The 17184-nt window shown below is 52.0% G+C and overlaps 1 protein-coding gene across 4 annotated transcripts in view; it reads right to left on the reverse strand.

The window, feature by feature from the left end:
- Positions 1–722: 722 nt before the first annotated feature.
- CYSTM1 (cysteine rich transmembrane module containing 1) overlaps positions 723–17184 on the reverse strand; it is a 28731-nt gene continuing 12269 nt past the window's right edge. For all 4 annotated transcript variants that reach the window (XM_071570107.1, XM_071570106.1, XM_071570108.1 and 1 more), the window contains exons 2-3: positions 14939–15177; positions 723–1176 (exon numbers count right to left, since the gene is read on the reverse strand). In XM_071570107.1, the coding sequence (XP_071426208.1) occupies positions 1070–1176; positions 14939–15158 (327 nt within the window). In that variant the 5' untranslated portion in view covers positions 15159–15177 and the 3' untranslated portion in view covers positions 723–1069. The remainder of the gene's footprint in view (positions 1177–14938; positions 15178–17184) is intronic.

The following is a 17184-nucleotide window of genomic DNA, read 5'->3' on the forward strand; positions in this document are numbered from 1 at the left end:
GCTCTCATCAACCCAAACCACGAGACCAGAGCAGCACCCAAATTGGTGCTGCTGAGCTCCAAGTCCAGGTGTACAGAGCACCACCAGGCTGCACAACCAAGGGACAGCGAGTGCAGTGCCCTTTGCAAACAGATCCAAGATCCCTGAGTGACCTCCAGGAAGTGCAAAGCAAAGCTGGTGTACATCAGGCCACCAGGGTCAGTTTGGCTCCCAAGGCTGGGGGGAGCACTGGGGAGGGACCCCCTGGGACCAGCAGCAGATTTTTCCCACTTTTCTGTAGACAAAAGCTTTTTATCCCTCTTCTGGCCAGGCGTGCCATGGAGCAGCTTCAGCTCTAAATCTTCAGCATTAAATTAATCCATGGCCTTGTATCTTCTTACTCATTAATTTACCCCCTGCAGCCTGTGCTCTGCAGCAGGGGATGATGGATCACAGCTTGGGACCAGCCCTTCCCCAGGAGGTGCCTGTGCACAGGCACAGAAGCTCAGCCTTCTCCCAGCAATGCTTTTCCAGGAGCTGCTGGAGGGGGGCCCTGGTCCCAAAGGGGGATGTGCCTGTCTAGCCCCGAGGGTGCTGCCCTGTGTGGGATGAGGGGGTTGGAGGTGGCTGGCCCAGGACTCCCACCTGCAGAGCCAGTGCCCGGGAGAGGCTGAGGGCACACAGGACCAGGGGACACTCACCCTGCACAGACAGATTTACTGACACAGGCGGGACCTAGCGAAGAAAATCAACTGTTGGCTTTAATTATTGCATACGTCTTCGTCTCTAGGGCTAGGAAAATCTCAACTGGTAAATATACATTTCATCAGAATGCCTTTGGCTGAAATACACCATTACACATTCTTCAAAGTTACAACAAAAGTCTTAGAAATGTTAAAAAGGGATATAATTTTGTTTTTCCTTTACTAAAATAAAGGAGTGCACCCCCCACCCCGACAAGGCGCTAGGACAGACAGACGGGAACTCTTGGCTGTGCAAAGCAGAGCAGTTGATTACAGTAACAGAAAGAAGTCGGGACAGGAGTGGGGAGCCTGCATAGCACTCGGTGGGCGGCGCGGGCGGCAGAGGCTCAGGTCAGCATGTCCCAGAGGCAGCAGCAGCACAGCGCGGTCCAACACGCCGTCAGGCAGGCGCTCTCGCCCGTGTCGTCCCTCCGCCGCTCCTCCACGACGTACACTGCGGGCACAGAGGGGCTGGGTCAGTCACACAGCAACGCCACTGCAGGCAGAGCACACAGCGAAGAGGACAAGAACTAGGCAGAGTTTCCCAGGAGGTGCCAGCTTCCTCAGCTACCACCACATCTGCAGCCTGGCTGCTTGTCTGTTTGGACTGGCACTGCTCGGTCTGTTTGAGTGAGGAGCTGTTCCTGACATTGCTCCAGCCCCACCACATGCACAGCTGCCTCCTCTCCCTGGATGACAGGGCATGGACCAGTCCTTGCTCCAGCTCCATGTCCCTCCTGTATGTGAGGAGACCCCAGCTCGGGCAGCTCAGCACCTCTGGCACAGGTTAGGAGGTGGCAGTGCTCAGACACCCCACTGGCCATGGGGCGAGTGCCCAAACGCTCTGGGTATCACCTCATGGACAGACACATCTCAGCTCTGCCCCTCGAGGGATGCCCAGAGGCTTCCCAGCAGTCCACTGGGATTTACTGCACACTGCCAGCTGCCTGAGCACACAGGAGGGAGTCTCACGTGTGGATGGAGCTCTCCCAGCAGAGTCTCCTACCTGAGGCCAGCATGCTGCCTGTTCTTTGTGCCAGGCCCTGAGGCCCATTCTGGGCAGAGGAGCAGCTTACCTTTGGTTCCTGCTCACTGAGCCTGGGCTATCACACCCAGAGCTGCAGCAGTCTGAGGGTGACTCTTTCCTGACAACTTTCTTGGGTCTGTTTGTTGTGGTCTGCATGGAAAACGTGCCCTCACACAGGAATCCAATCCAGGCAGGCAGACAGTGCTGCACATGTGGTGGTGACAGGAGGCAGCTCATGGAATCAGCCTGGCCCTCCCATGGGCCTGTTCTGTGCTCAGGAACCCATCCCCTGGCAGGAGGCAGCTCATGGAATCAGCTTGGCCCTCCCATGTTTTGTGCTCAGGAACCCATTCCCTGGCAGAAGGCAGCTCATGGAATCAGCCTGGCCCTCCCATGTTTTGTGCTCAGGAACCCATCCCCTGGCAGGAGGCAGCTCATGGAATCAGCCTGGCCCTCCCATGTTCTGTGCTCAGGAACCCATCCCCTGGCAGAAGGCAGCTCACGGAATCAGCTTGGCCCTCCCATGTTCTGTGCTCAGGAACCCATCCCCTGGCAGGAGGCAGCTCATGGAATCAGCTTGGCCCTCCCATGTTCTGTGCTCAGGAACCCATCCCCTGGCAGGAGGCAGCTCATGGAATCAGCCTGGCCCTCCCATGTTCTGTGCTCAGGAACCCATCCCCTGGCAGGAGGCAGCTCATGGAATCAGCCTGGCCCTCCCATGTTCTGTGCTCAGGAACCCATCCCCTGGCACTACTTCAGCTCTGCAGAGTGATGGCAGAATGACCCGCCAGCTTAAACACTGCCAAAACCCAGATGGCAACACGTGGGGAAGAGAGAGGGACAGCCCAGCACCCCCCCAGATCCAGGCTGTGCCCCAGCCAGTCTCCCTCTCACCAGTGGGAGTAGCAGAGGAGGCACCTGCAGTGCAGGCACAGGCCAGCTCCTGGGGAGCCCCTGCCTGGCACCAGCACAGCACTGCTGTTCCCCCTTCACTCCACACATTCAGTCACAGTGCCTGGAGCCCTTGCTCCAGGAGTGTCAGGCTGGAGGCACATCCCTTCTCCTTCCAGCCCCAGGAGGAGGTGGCAGCGTGCTCAGCACTGTGACAGGCTGTGCTGGGACAGGAGAGGTGCCACACGCTCCCCCAGGAGCTGCCAGCCCTGCCAGCCCTACACAGCCAGAGCTGGCACCTCCCAGCAGGAGCAGAGCAGGACGTGATGGACACCTGGCTCCTGTGCTGCTGCAGGGGGGAGGCTGCACGACCTCCTGCCCAGGGCAGGGCTGTGCCCAGGGCCAGCAGTGCTGCCACACCAGCAAGGAGCACAGAACAAGGTCGATGAGCCTGGCAGCCTGGCTGCCCCTTTCACCCCCCTGAAAGGGCAGACCACAAGCCCATCCCATTCCAGGGGGAACGTGTCCCACAGCAGACAGGATTTTGGTCAGGCCTTTCCCTCCTTCCTGTTGCAGCCCCAAACCTGCACTCAAAACCACACCTGGAGACTTGCAAAGGGAATATGGAGGCTTGGAGTGTTTGCCCCTACACAGCAGCGTGTCAGTAGCTCTGCCCATTGCCTGTTCTCCACAGGGAGGTGACCCAGGGGTCAGTCTGGGCTTTTTTTTTGCCCTGGTGGATCCAGGAGCTCTGAGCAAGCAGCTTTTTGGTGCTTGTTTGCTCTGAGAAGGTCCTATTACAAAGAGTGGAGGGAAAACACTCCCCAAATGCTCTGAGAGTCCTGTGCAAGATGGTGGCATCCCTGTGGTGGAGCCCTGAGGCAGCCCTGGCTTCCAGCTGGCTGCCAGGTGCTGTTCAAGCTGTCCCAGCTCCGAGCCATGGGGAGCTGGACTGGTACTGCCAGAGCACTGCCATATCCAAACCTGAGCATGCCACTGCTCAAACACATCCAGATCCACACAGCCATATCCAAACCTGAGCATCCCAGTGCCCAGACACATCCAGATCCACACAGCCATATCCAAACCTGAGCATCCCAGTGCTCAGACACATCCAGATCCACACAGCCATATCCAAACCTGAGCATCCCAGTGCTCAGACACATCCAGATCCACACAGCCATATCCAAACCTGAGCATCCCAGTGCTCAGACACATCCAGATCCACACAGCCATATCCAAACCTGAGCATCCCAGTGCTCAGACACATCCAGATCCACACAGCCATATCCAAACCTGAGCATCCCAGTGCTCAGACACATCCAGATCCACACAGCCATATCCAAACCTGAGCATCCCAGTGCTCAGACACATCCAGATCCACACAGCCATATCCAAACCTGAGCATCCCAGTGCCCAGAGACATCCAGATCCACACAGCCATATCCAAACCTGAGCATCCCAGTGCCCAGAGACATCCAGATCCACACAGCCATATCCAAACCTGAGCATCCCAGTGCTCAGACACATCCAGATCCACACAGCCATATCCAAACCTGAGCATCCCAGTGCTCAAACACATCCAGATCCACACAGCCATATCCAAACCTGAGCATCCCAGTGCCCAGAGACATCCAGATCCACACAGCCATATCCAAACCTGAGCATCCCAGTGCTCAGACACATCCAGATCCACACAGCCATACCCAAAACTGAGAGTTCCAGTGCCCAGAGACATCCAGATCCAAACCGCCATACCCAAACCTGAGCATCCCAGTGCTCAGGGACATCCAGATCCACACAGCCATATCCAAACCTGAGCATCCCAATGCTCAGACACATCCAGATCCACACAGCCATATCCAAAACTGAGCATTCCAGTGCTCAAACACATCCAGATCCACACAGCCATACCCAAAACTGAGAGTTCCAGTGCCCAGAGACATCCAGATCCACACAGCCATATCCAAACCTGAGCATCCCAGTGCTCAAACACATCCAGATCCACACAGCCATATCCAAACCTGAGCATCCCAGTGCTCAGACACATCCAGATCCACACAGCCATATCCAAACCTGAGCATCCCAGTGCTCAAACACATCCAGATCCACACAGCCATACCCAAACCTGAGCATCCCAGTGCTCAGAGACATCCAGATCCACACAGCCATACCCAAAACTGAGAGTTCCAGTGCCCAGAGACATCCAGATCCACACAGCCATATCCAAAACTCAGAGTCCCAGTGCCCAGAGACATCCAGATCCAAACAGCCATACCCAATACTGAGCATCCCAGTGCTCAGACATCCAGATCCACACAGCAGGAGGAGGCTGCCCTGTGCCAGTCACAATCAGCTGCCCAGGACTGCAGGCATACAAGAAGATTTGCCTGAAGTATTTATGATTAATCCATCAGAAGTTTTAAGCTACAGCCAAGTGTCAGGGACATGCAGACAAAGCATGTTCAAGGCATGTACAAAGTGCTGTTATGAAACACTTGCTGAAATATTAAAGGCAGTGGCTTTCCCAAGCTCGGGGCTGTGCAGTGGGAGCCGGGTGCTCTCTCCACTGCTGCTCAGCTGACTCGTGTTGGATGCTGCCTCTCTGCACAAGTGGGTCACACCATCCATGGGCATCTCCCCCCTGCCCCTGCCAGCCCTGCAGTCCCTCTGCTGTGGCTGGTGCTGGAAAGGGCTGCCCTGAACCAGCCAAGACACAGACACAGCTGCCCGTAACAGCTGGGGCAGGACTGGGACAGGGCAAGGGACAGCAGCCATGTCAAGACCTTTCCAGGACTCGCCATAAGTTTGGGGTGTGCCTTTCTGTTAGACACAGTGAAACAGCACTGAAAAGAGACTGTATTCATTCTCTCCTCTTCTGCTAAAAGCTGGAAGTCACTGAAGCCAGTAGCACATTGTGGCACAAGGAAAAAATTTGAGAAAAAGCTGTGTTTTCCCCAAGGAGGTGGCTGTGGTACTTTACTGAACCCATTCACTTTTCAAGTTCAAGGGCACCCCAAAGACAACACCTGAGATACATGTTTGAGAAGTCTCTGCCTTCCACTGCAGAGCTCCTCCCCAGGGAGAGCAAGTCTCGAGGGGGAGCTGGTGCAACCACTGCTCCACTCTGAGAAACTGGAAACTTTCAGACTTGGAGAGCATCTGGGCAATCCTCTGAGGAGAAACAACCACTCCTCCCCTCTCAATCTGTGTTTAATGAAGCTTTCTTTGAAGCCTCATCAATGCCTCAGGGGTTGCAGGTCTTGCTGCCACCACAGGAATTGCCAACTTTAACCATGGTTATACAGCACTAATGCTAAACAGCTTTTCTCTTCTGCCCCTTGGGTGTGGGGCTTGCAGAGGAGAGGAGAGAAGCAGAACAGGTGAAGGGTGGTCAGCTGTTCACCTACAGCTCCCAAAGTGCAGAGGGTAATAAAGTAAACAATAAATAACACGGAGGAATAAGGACACGACACCCAGACCAATGTGGTCAAGTGAATGCCCTTTATTACACACTGCACACGGTTTATATGGGGTTAAAGCTACATTCTGTTGGCTAAATTGAACCTCACACCATCTAATTGCAAATCCTCATTGGTTATAGTCCCTATCTCACAAGTCCAGTGTTTTGGTGAACTCATCCTGACTGTTTTCAGGAACACTTCCAGAGTCCTGTGGGAAACCTGAGGAGTTCTCATGAGAAACCTCTGGGGAGTTGCTGAGAACTCCTGGGGAGTGATTTCTCTTTTACTGGTCTCCAGTAGCTCTGGCCTTGATTATTCTTAGCTGCTTTCAGTCTCACCAGGCCTATATAGATCTGAATTGCTCACCTTTGATTTTTCTGTACCAGCAGGGTAAAACCAGCTGCGGGGCAGACTGAATGAACTGCTCCCAGTCCAGCCTCTCACCGAGCTGGAGACGTCTACACCAACCTGCTCATTGTGGACACTGCACCTGAGTGTTGGCTTCAGGGCACCAGCACAGTGACTAAAGTACCCAAGGACACCAAGAGCATGTGGCAGCACCTTCACACACTCCCTCAGCCCAGGCAATAGTGCTTTATAAACACAGGGCATCCCCTGTCACCAGCACAAGAAGGGACTGTGTGACAACACTCAGAACCTCTTAAAGTCATTTTGTTGGGAAGTCTTGCACTGCCTTTACTGATGCAAATCACCCATGGCTTCCCAACTGGCTGCAACCAGCAGGATTCCTCTGACAGAGATCAGGTTTTCTACAGGACTAGCTTTGCCAACAAAACCCAATCCAAAACCTGCCAGCAAAGGGAGCTGCGGGTTTTGTGTGATCCTTGTCAGAAGCCCGAGTGCCTCCAAGCTAAGGCCACCCAGTTTGCTGTGGTGAGCCTTACTGGGGACTCCATCAGCTGCTTTGTGCCTCTCTCTTGCCCAAGGTCAGGCACTCAAACCATCTTTACTGCACGGGGTTCTCACCTCTGTGAGCAGAATCCCATTAACCCTTTGGACCTGGTGGTCCCAAAGACATGAGGGTGATTTCTCTCAGAGGCTGTCTCTCAACAGCACCCAGTTCTAGGCTCAAGTTTTGATGCTTCCACTGGTTTTTCTAGAACAGGATGGGAGAGGGTATAAGCTGAGAAGACCCTCCCACCTTCTAATCAGCCTGAAAGAGCCTAGACCACAATGAATCACCCCGAAAACGGCAGCACTCCCTGTAATCACACAGCACTGACCTGCACAATCCAGTGCAAATAACTCCCACTTTGTTTTTAAAACAAATACTACAATACCTTCTTATTTCATGTACAGTCTGCTTTATCTTAAGCATACACATTTTGTTTCTTCTCATACCTAATTGATACGTTAATCATTAGCTCCATGGGGGAAAGGAATGAGCTGTGCTTTTCACTTGGTTTGGTATGAACTAAAACTGTGACCTTAAACTGCACTGGCCCTTGCTGCAGTGCTTTACTGGGTCTACAAGGATTGCACTGGCTTTGATGCCAGAACCAGCCCATGGTATTCCAGGGCCTGGAGCACATGAGAGGAAACAGCAGCAAGGAGTTGACCAGCTACTGCTCCTATACACCAAAACCCCTTTCTGTGGTATCTGAGTTTGCCATGGTAACAGCTGGTCAGAGCAGAAGTATTGCTTAATACCACAGTCTGCTGTGGGAGGGAGCACACACAGCAGAGGAGGGACCCACAAGCCTTCTCCCACTTGTCAGTTAATGGGGTTTTATCACAAGCCACTCCTGCACTGAGAGCTTTGTTGTCACTTCTCCAGCCAGCAAGCAGGTCTTGCTTAGAACTGCACAACACCATTGCTAGGGCAGGGCAGCCTGTGCATCTGCTTCTACCTTCAAACCATTCCCACACAAGTCCTTGGAAAGCCTTTCTGTTCAGGATGGAGTCCAGAGAAAGGGAAGTCAGCAGGAATTGCATCCAAGGGATGCAGAAGTGACAGGAAATCAAGTGTCCCTGAGCCTCTCTTCAAGGGGCACTCTCTGGGATGCAGACCCAGCGCTGCAGGGGGAAGGAATACCAAGCCCTGACATCTCCTGGAATAAACTCCACACACAGCAAGTGCAGAAGAGGAGCCTGCAGGGCTGGGGAACAGGGACTAAAGTTGTACACAAGCTGCCAGCAAGGATCCTCTCTGCCCCAGGCCTCCTCCCATGCCCATGAGAACTCCAGGGCACAGCCAGGGCACAGATGAGATTGAATTCCCTTGGCAAGGAAGGCATTTCATTGTTCTTTCTCCTCTCTGGGGGTATTTGCTGATGCCTAACAGCTTCAGGCCTGTTATTTCCCAACCCCCCAACTCCTTCCTGCCCAGAGGCCTTCACTGTACTCACAGTCTCCACCGACACCACGCTCAGATTTCAGGAAATACCTTAACACACTCCTGCAACAGATACACAGCCAGATGGAAACACAATACCCCACTTTCAAGCAAAAACCTTCCAAAGCTGCAAACCACTCAGAGCAAGTTTCACAACCCCCAGTTCCAAACACAAACAGCTACTGCCAGAGCCTGCAGAGCACAAACCAAGTGTCCCAGGAGCAAACTGCCAGTGAGTATGGACAGTTCCACCTGCAAGTCCCCTCTGCCTCCACAGCTGCTGCTGGAGACCCAGTCCTGATTTCAGACTGGCTCAAGCAAAAACAACTGATCTACAACTACCCACACTGGTATCAGACCTGCCCTCTTCCATGGCCTATGTCCAGAAGGTTAAGAAAATTCCTGCCTTTCCATTCCTGTAAGTCTGGGCACTCTTACAGCCACGCTGGAGAGCTGTTTCAGCCTTCAGGGAGCTGAATAAGCCCCACATTTCAGGGAAATCACTGTGCAGCTGTGCCAGGAAAGCACTTTCCAGAGCCAACACTGCACTGGCTAAAGCTGTTCCCCTCTCACACACCTCAGGACACCAAGCACAGGACAGGGCTCAGCAGGAATTCTGCAGATGATTTTCTTGCAGCTTAGCTCAGAGCTGAGAAAGAGGTTGAGTTTCCTCACCTGAGACACAGGGATGGGATTAAGAGGTCCTTGAGACAATGGAAGTCATCCTAATGAGTATTTATGGGGTATTGATGTGCCCAGGAAGGATCCAACACCTCTAAAAAGCAGGAGATCCTTCCAGGAGATCAGCACACCTGTGGGGAGTACTCACTCAGGTCTCTGCAGGATGTCAGCAGGCACCAGCCAGCTCTCCAAAGCTCTGCACACCCCAGTACAGAGGTTAGAAAGTCTACAGGAGATGTGTCATATGAGGAACAAGCTTCCCCTCAGCTCAGAAGTATAATAATTCAGGCTTCAGACCCTTCAGCTTTCCTTTAGGCTACCACAGATGAGAGACATCTCCCAAAACTACAGAATTTGAGAGCTTCCTCTGACAGTTTTTTAAATCAGTAAAATCTTAGTTTATTGTTAAAGCAAGGAGATGTTTTCAGCCTAGACAACTGCAGGGCTAAGAACAGCACAGTCCTCAGCCTGAGTTAGTGTTTACACTGAAAATCAGCATCAGTCCTAGAGTTAAACAAGACCTGGCTTGGAGGGATTTACACAGCACAGACTTTGTCTTACAAGGGTCTTGCAAGAGTGTTTTGGGAGACAGGCAGAGGGAGGGACAAACTCCAGCTTTAAAGCAAGGGGAACATGCCACAGGGCAGCAAGACTCTCCTGGTGCAGTCCCAGAGCTCGAGTACCACAGTCTGTGCTGGGCAAAGGCTGTGCAGGATTTGCTCCTCACCCATCCTGGAGCCCAGCTGATGAGGGCAGGCTGGAGCAGCAGCCTGGTTACATTCAGACCACAGTGGAGCCAGCCTGGGCCTCCTGAGGCCAGTTTGTCTGGAGCACGTTTTCAGATACCAGACCTGAACTGGGAGTAATTTTCTTTGCACCAGGTTTTTATCAGATTACCCTGGGGGTGAAAAGCAGTGAAGGTGGGGTGAGACATCAGCCCTAGAACTGCACTGTTTGCCAGCCAACAGCCCCTGCTGTTTGTGCAGCCAGGGCCAGAGGGAGGGATGATACAGCAATCCTGGAGGAGAGAGAATGCTGTGTTTTAAGGCACAGTACAGAATGAGAAGCAGATAAGAGGACAACTGCCAAGTGAGACTTTTTTTTTTAGGCAAGACTCCAGCATCTGGAGTTGCAGGTCCTGAACGTACAGAACAGTTAAAACCAAATGCTCCTACAGACTGCTTGGAAAGGGTCAATGAACAGAGAGAAATCCTGCTGGAACTGCTACTGCTGCTCCCCAAATGAACTTCTGCTGGGGAAGGCTCAGCTCAGCATCGTTTGAGAGAGGCAAAGGGGCAACCACTGAAAGGCACCAGAGAGGCTGATCAGTGATCTGAATCCCCTCTGTTCCACACTGAGACAGACAAAGAGGAAAAATCCCCCCTCTGGCAGCAGGCAGTGACTGTATCTAGGTGACCTGTTTATTCTTGCAGCTGGCCAAACAGCATCACTGTGACTATTACTCTTATCACAGCTGGCTTTGCTACAAGTAATCAACTTCTAGAAATAAGATTTCCACCCTGTGTGTACAATAGGTCAGACGCAATGCTGAGCTCTCTGTGCCCTCAGTGCTGCTGACAGAGCCTGGCTCCCTTTGGCACAGGAGGGAGCAGCCTCCTCCATTACGTCGGTGTGTATCAGTAGGGAGGGTGGGGGGAGAAACTGAGCTGGGTGAATTGCTAACATCAGCTCGTGCTTTCAAAACTAGTGTGGCACTTTGTACTTTGGCTCGTTCCACTTCTTTTTAAAGCATGTCATTATCAGAAGCCTTACACTTCACCTCTAATTTACATAGACAAGAAAGTTACAGCTGACCAGTCAGCACTTACTGTGGTTTCCTTATGCCAACTGATAACAAATACTGGTGGGGAAAGGAGATATTTTGTGGAATGAGGTATTTTCTTCCTCCTAAGCAAGCCCTGCTGCTCAGTAAGGTGCTGCTGCCGTGTCCCACCCAGGCACCAGGCTCCTAAAGCTGTGTCTCCCAGTGTGGTTCTGGTGCAGAAAGGTTCCCTCTCCTCACTCAAAGCACTGTGTGGCATGTCTGCTGTATTCCACAACTCCTGCCTGGATGGACTTTGTGTGGACAGACAGCAGGAAAACGCCAGCTCCCAGCACGAGGAGGCTGAATCAGACACCCTTCAGGATAACATCCCCCAGGCTCAGCATGTAAATTATCAGCTCTAAAGGTAAAGGTCACGTTGTGCAAGATGTGAGAAGTGGGGTTTTGTGGAGACTTTGCCATAGGTAACCTGGGCAAGCCCAAAAGCCATACCCAAAAAACAAAACCAAAAACCAAACCCATGGCCATAAGGTCTGTACCAAGTCATTCAGGCTCTCAGCAAGTCACTCAGCAAGTCACCCAGGCTCTCCAGCTCTCTGCTGTTTCATCTGGAGGAGAAACATAAGCTTTGAGGCCTTTGATGCCCTGCAGAGGCATGACCCTGAGCGGGGCAAGCTTGGACACCCTGGGCTCCAATCCCTCTGGGAGAAGGGACCAAGGAACACCAGCAGCTGGATCTCCCTCTCCCACTGTGCTGTAACACATGGGAGTCACATGGCCACTACCACTAAGTCTTAAAGTTGACTTCTGCATCCCAGGCTGTCATTGAGGCTCACTAATCCTACAGACAGTCTAGAGGGGCACATTTGTGTTCTTCTAATTCAGTGCAGTCCTGGACTGCAGCCTCCTCCAACAAGCCTTTAGGTTTGTCCCCCTCTTCAATGCCATATTGAAAAGATGGCAACATCCTCTCTCTCTCACCTATTTCTAGCAGAGTCATTGCTCTCTGAACAGCAAGAACTTTCTCTTTCCAGCCTATGTGTTACCTACCCTCACATTTCCATCTGTGAGATCCATTCCAGCCCAAAATACGATTCCTAATTAATTCCACACATTAGCAGATTGACTACGATCTACAACATAAGAGCCCACTTTGTAATTTGCCTACACAGTGAAATAATGCATAAAATCTAAAATACAGCAAACTTCCTAGTTTTCAATGTGGACACACATTTGTTCAGAAATACTGAGGTTCTGCTTGGAGTGACTTAATTCATTAAATTAAGCAAAGTCATTTAGGAGAGTAAAACATCTGCTCTGAAAGGAAAGCAGCCACACAGTTGCTCTTCCCAGATAACTGTTTGGAAACACCACAGGAACTGACAAACCCAATGAAATCACGCCAGTCCAGCAAGGCAGGCTGCAATGACTTGATTAAAGTCAGGCATCAACTTTTTATATTAGAAGTTCAGCCACACCAACAGATATACAGCACTAGTGGAAGAGATTTTTCAAAAAAATTAGCTTTTTTAGGGGCATCCTTTCTAAATTAGATACTCCTGGAGGTGATGCCTAAACAAAGGCTCATTGAAAGCTCTCTTACTGCATCAAGGGACAAAGATCAGGTTCCAGTTTGACAGGCTGGCCAAAAAGGAGCAAAGACAGAGGGGGAGGAAATCAAGAAAAAGCTTTTGCAGACAAAGTTTCAGCCCTGACTTCTTCATTAATAAACATGTACCATCCAGAGGGACCTGAACAGGCTGGAGAGGAGTCTGTGTGAACCTTGAGAAGTTCAACACAGCCAAGTGCAAGGCTGTGTACCTGAGTCAGGGCAATCCCAAGCACAAACACAGGCTGGACATAGAATGGATTGAGAGCAGTCCTGAGGAGAAGGACTTAGGGGTGCTGGTGGACAAGAAGCTCAGTTTGCCCCAGCTGTGTGTGCTGGGCTGATCCCACAGTGTGGGCAGCAGAGCAGGGGGGGATTCTGCCTCTCTGCCCCCTCAGGTGAGACCCCCCTGCAGAGCTGCCCCAGCCCTGGGGAACAACATCAGAAGGATGTGGAGCTGCTGGAGCGAGACCAGAAGAGGCCACAGAGATGCTCCAAAGGCTGGAGCCCCTCTGCTCTGGAGACAGGATGGGAGAGATGGGGGTGCTCCCCTGAAGAAGAAAAGGTTCTGAAGAGACCTGAGAGCTCCTTCCAGTGACTAAAGGGGCTCCAAGAGAGCTGGAGAAGGACTTGGGTCAAGGGATAAAGGGATAGGACAAAGGGGATTGGCTTCCCACTGCCAGAGGGCAGGGGTAGGTGGGATATTGGGAAGAAATTCTTCCCTGTGAGCATGGGCAGGCCCTGGCACAGGATTCCCAGAGAAGTTGTGGCTGCCCCATCCCTGGAAGTGTCCAAGGCCAGGTTGGATGTGCCTTGGAGCAACCAGATGTAGTGGAAGATGTCCCTGTCCACGGCAGGGGGTTGGAACAGGCTGATATTAAAGTCCTTTCCAATCCAAACTGTGATTCTGTACCTTTTTTACATCCACTTCATCAAAAGCAGTGCAAATTAGAGGCTCCCAAAGTGGCTTCAGAGACCACCCATGGCTCCAGGAAGGCAGTTCAAGGACAAGACTTACCAGAAGACCTTTAGTTTGTGGGTTAGAGTGCTGCTTATGCAGAACTGCAGTTGTGTTAGCTTAGGTTTAACAACATAACCATCCCTGCTGCAGCACAAGCCTGGTCTCTCAGGGAAAGACACACTCAAACACTTGGAAACTTCTCCTCTCCAGTTTCCCAGCCTACCCCTTTGTGGTGGTCCACAGGTTTGTGGGCAGAGCAGAGACCATTCAGTGTAGCCAGTTCCCTGGCCCAGTTTGATATGAGATCCTTCAAGCCTCCAAGGCAGCAGGCTTGGCTCAAAGTCAGACTGTCCAAGGCAACAGTCCCAGTCTCCCTTCAGCTTCTGCCCTTTTTGTAGCTGTAGCAGCAAAGCAACACTGGCACTAACCAAGGATGTTCAGTGTGGGACACCAGAAGCTTTTCCCCTGCCCAGTACTGAGAAAATGTCTCTGAGCCACCCCAGGCTAAATCCCTGATGACACTTGGAGCTCGTGTGGTGGAAGTGGTAGGAAGCATCATCATGCTGCTGCCTCCTCCTCTTCCTCCAAGGCAGGGCTTTCACTCTGTTACAGAGGAAGCTGAACTCACCATTTACAGTCAACTCAGGTTCTTACTCACTCACACCAATTTATTCATTGCTTAAATTGGTGCTCCTGTTAGACCCAGAGCAGACTGTTCAAACCCACCAAACAGCCCCACCCTGTATGAAGGAGGAGAAGCTCCAGTCCCTTAATCATCTTCTCAGCCCTGCTCTGACAAAGGGAGCCTGCAGCAAGCACTGCAGTGAGCCCATGGGAGCTGTGGGTGCCAGAGCACACCAACATGCCATACTGAGGGGACGTGGCACACAGATGGACCAGCCAGCTGCCAAGGGAAGGTACATCATCCTCCTTGCCTTTCCCAGAAATCTGGGTTTTTCCACAGAATGCTAATAGCTTCAGAAAAAACAACAGAAATTCCAGGAATGATTGGCTCACTTGGACAGATACTGATGGGCTGAAGAAAATCAATGCCCATTAATACAGCAGGAACTGTACATTTGAATATTACAAGCTCTAACAGTGCAGCCTTTGGTTGAAACCTATCAACAAATAGAGAGGTGGAATGAGACTTGTGGCAAATCTAAATCCAGCAGAAAGCCTCAGCATTAGGATTCCCTTAGGGATCAGCATTAAGGATGTTCAGCAGTATCTTTTAACAACCACAGAACTGTTAGAGACACAACAGCAAAATAAAACAGGGAAACAGGCTGTAAACAAAACCATTACTTCAAACAAAACCAAGATGTAAACAAAAGCACTGCCACAAACAAGCCCCCTCCTCCCCCAGCCTGCTTGGGGCCAGGCACTGGTGACCACACAACTTCAAGGGCAAGGTGTGCTCACTCACACGAGGCAAACATACCTGTGTTTTTAGGCCCATCGGCGTACACCGGTCCTGGAGGTGGAGGTGCATTCTGCCATCCATACTGGGGGTATCCCTGGTACCCAGGCTGGCCTGGCTGGTACGGCCCGGGGGGGTACCCGGGGTAGGGGCCGGGAGGACCCCCCGGCTGCTGTGCATAGGGTGGGTACGGGGCAGTCGGGCCCGGGCCGGGGTAAGGAGGAGGATTATCGTAGCTCATGTGGGATGCAGAATCTGTCCTGCAGAGGGAAAACAAAGAGGAGAACTGGTTTGCTGTTGTCTGCTCATCCACAAGCACGTGAGTGGCGTTGCAGGCTGCTCTACAGCAGGTCCTACATTGTGTGGGAAACAGACCTCAAAATACCTGGTCAAGCAGCAAATTTATTTTAACCCCATCATAGGGGCAGGGACTGAGTTGAAGTGATTTCTTTAAATGACACGAATTTAGCTCAGCAGGAGTGACATGCTGTGTTCCAGTCATGCATCAGCTATTCTCCCAAAGTCTACTCACCTATTCACCCAAAGTCTTGCAACAGCAAAGCAAAATCCTCTTTGTCAATATCAAAAAAGAAAAGCAGCCTGTTCCAGACATATTTGATAGCCTCAAGAGGAGAAAGATTGAACACAAATGTCCATTACATTTCTGCTAATTGTTACAGCACCCAGACCAGCACTCTGGAGCAAGGCTGTATGTGAATAATTTCCTGGTGACACTGCACATCGTGTGTTCTCCCAGTCACACACAACCAAGCCATTAACCAGCCACAAGGAATCAGGGCCTTGGGCTCAGCCTCATTCAAAAAGCAACATTAAAGACACCTCGGAGAGTTGAAGCTCATAAACCCCATCTCGTGTATTACTCATGACACAGGCATCAAAAGACAAGACTGTCACAAGAACACAACTTTAATGAACCTCTAAGCAGCATGACTAAGCAAACCATTTCTTACATTAGGCTTCTGGAGCTTCTCCCTGTCTGAGAAAGAGAAATATGTATTAATATCCCACGTGTTCAGGGACCTTCCTGCCTGAAGCAGCTGTACCCTGCTATTTCCTTCCCCTATTACAGGGTGCAGATGGGTCACCCAGGTTCCCCTTTGTTGCACACCTCCTCCCACACGCCACAGGCAGAAATACCAGCAGTATAATTTCTCTGCACTGAGGCTCCCTGCTGCTGGAATGGAGTGGGAGAGGCTGGCCAGCAGGGTCCTCTTTGGGTGGCACTGGGAGGGCAAGCAGCAGGGTTAGGCTGACCTGCCTGCCCTCCCACCCTCAGCACAGGCAGGGCTGAGCCCAGAGGAGCCACCAGCACAACCAGGAGAGCTCTGGCTGACGCAGACTGAAGAATTTCACCTTTGGAACGCTCCAGGAGCCCAGCATGGCTCTGGAGGGCAGAAGCCAGGCATGCCCAGCCCCTGGGGTTTGCAGTCCCTGGCAGTGTGGAGGGAGCTGTTTGTTTACAGCTGCTGTTTCAACACCTTGGAGCAGCGGCTGTGCCTCCCCAAGGCAGATCTCCAGGCTCTCCCTCACTGACACGCCGCTCCTGCTCGTGCAGCACCACAGGGCTCTCCCGCACACACGATGCCCAGGACAGCACTGCCCACTCCGATGGCTCCAGAGGCCACTCCGAGGGAACAGGGCTGCCATCCCTGCCACGAGGGCACTGAGCAGCCCTCAAGGCTCTCAGGCTGCAGCTGTCACTCATCTGGGTTCGTTCTAAGGCTCCTCTTGCTGTGCAATCCAGACACAGTCACAAAATATGCTGAGCTGGAATGGACCCACAAGGATCATCCAGTTCAACTCCTGGCCCTGCACAGACACCCCAACAATCCCTCCCTGTCCCTGAGAGTGTTGTCCAAACCCTCCTGGAGCTCTGGCAGCCTTGGGGCTGTGCCCACTGCCCTGGGGAGCCTGGTCAGTGCCCACCACCCTCTGGGGGAAGAACATTTCCCCACGATCCAGCCTAATAAACCTCCCCTGACACAACTTCAGGCCATTCCCATGGGTCCTATCACTGGTCACCACAGAGGAGAGATCAGTGTCTGCCCCTCCTCTTCCCCCCACAAGGAACTTATCCCACCTAACTGCTAAGGCAGTGCTGGACCCTGCAGATTATATCTTTTAATGGTTTTCTCAAGACTTCTTACTGCTTAACCAATGCCAGGGATTAGAAGAATTTTACTTATGGGGTTTTTTTCCACTGCCAGGCCAGCCAGACCACTTAACTGCTCACTTAAAGCAGACAA

The sequence above is a fragment of the Pithys albifrons genome, chromosome 15 (genome assembly GCF_047495875.1).
Source record: "Pithys albifrons albifrons isolate INPA30051 chromosome 15, PitAlb_v1, whole genome shotgun sequence".
Classification (NCBI taxonomy): Eukaryota; Metazoa; Chordata; class Aves; order Passeriformes; family Thamnophilidae; genus Pithys; species Pithys albifrons.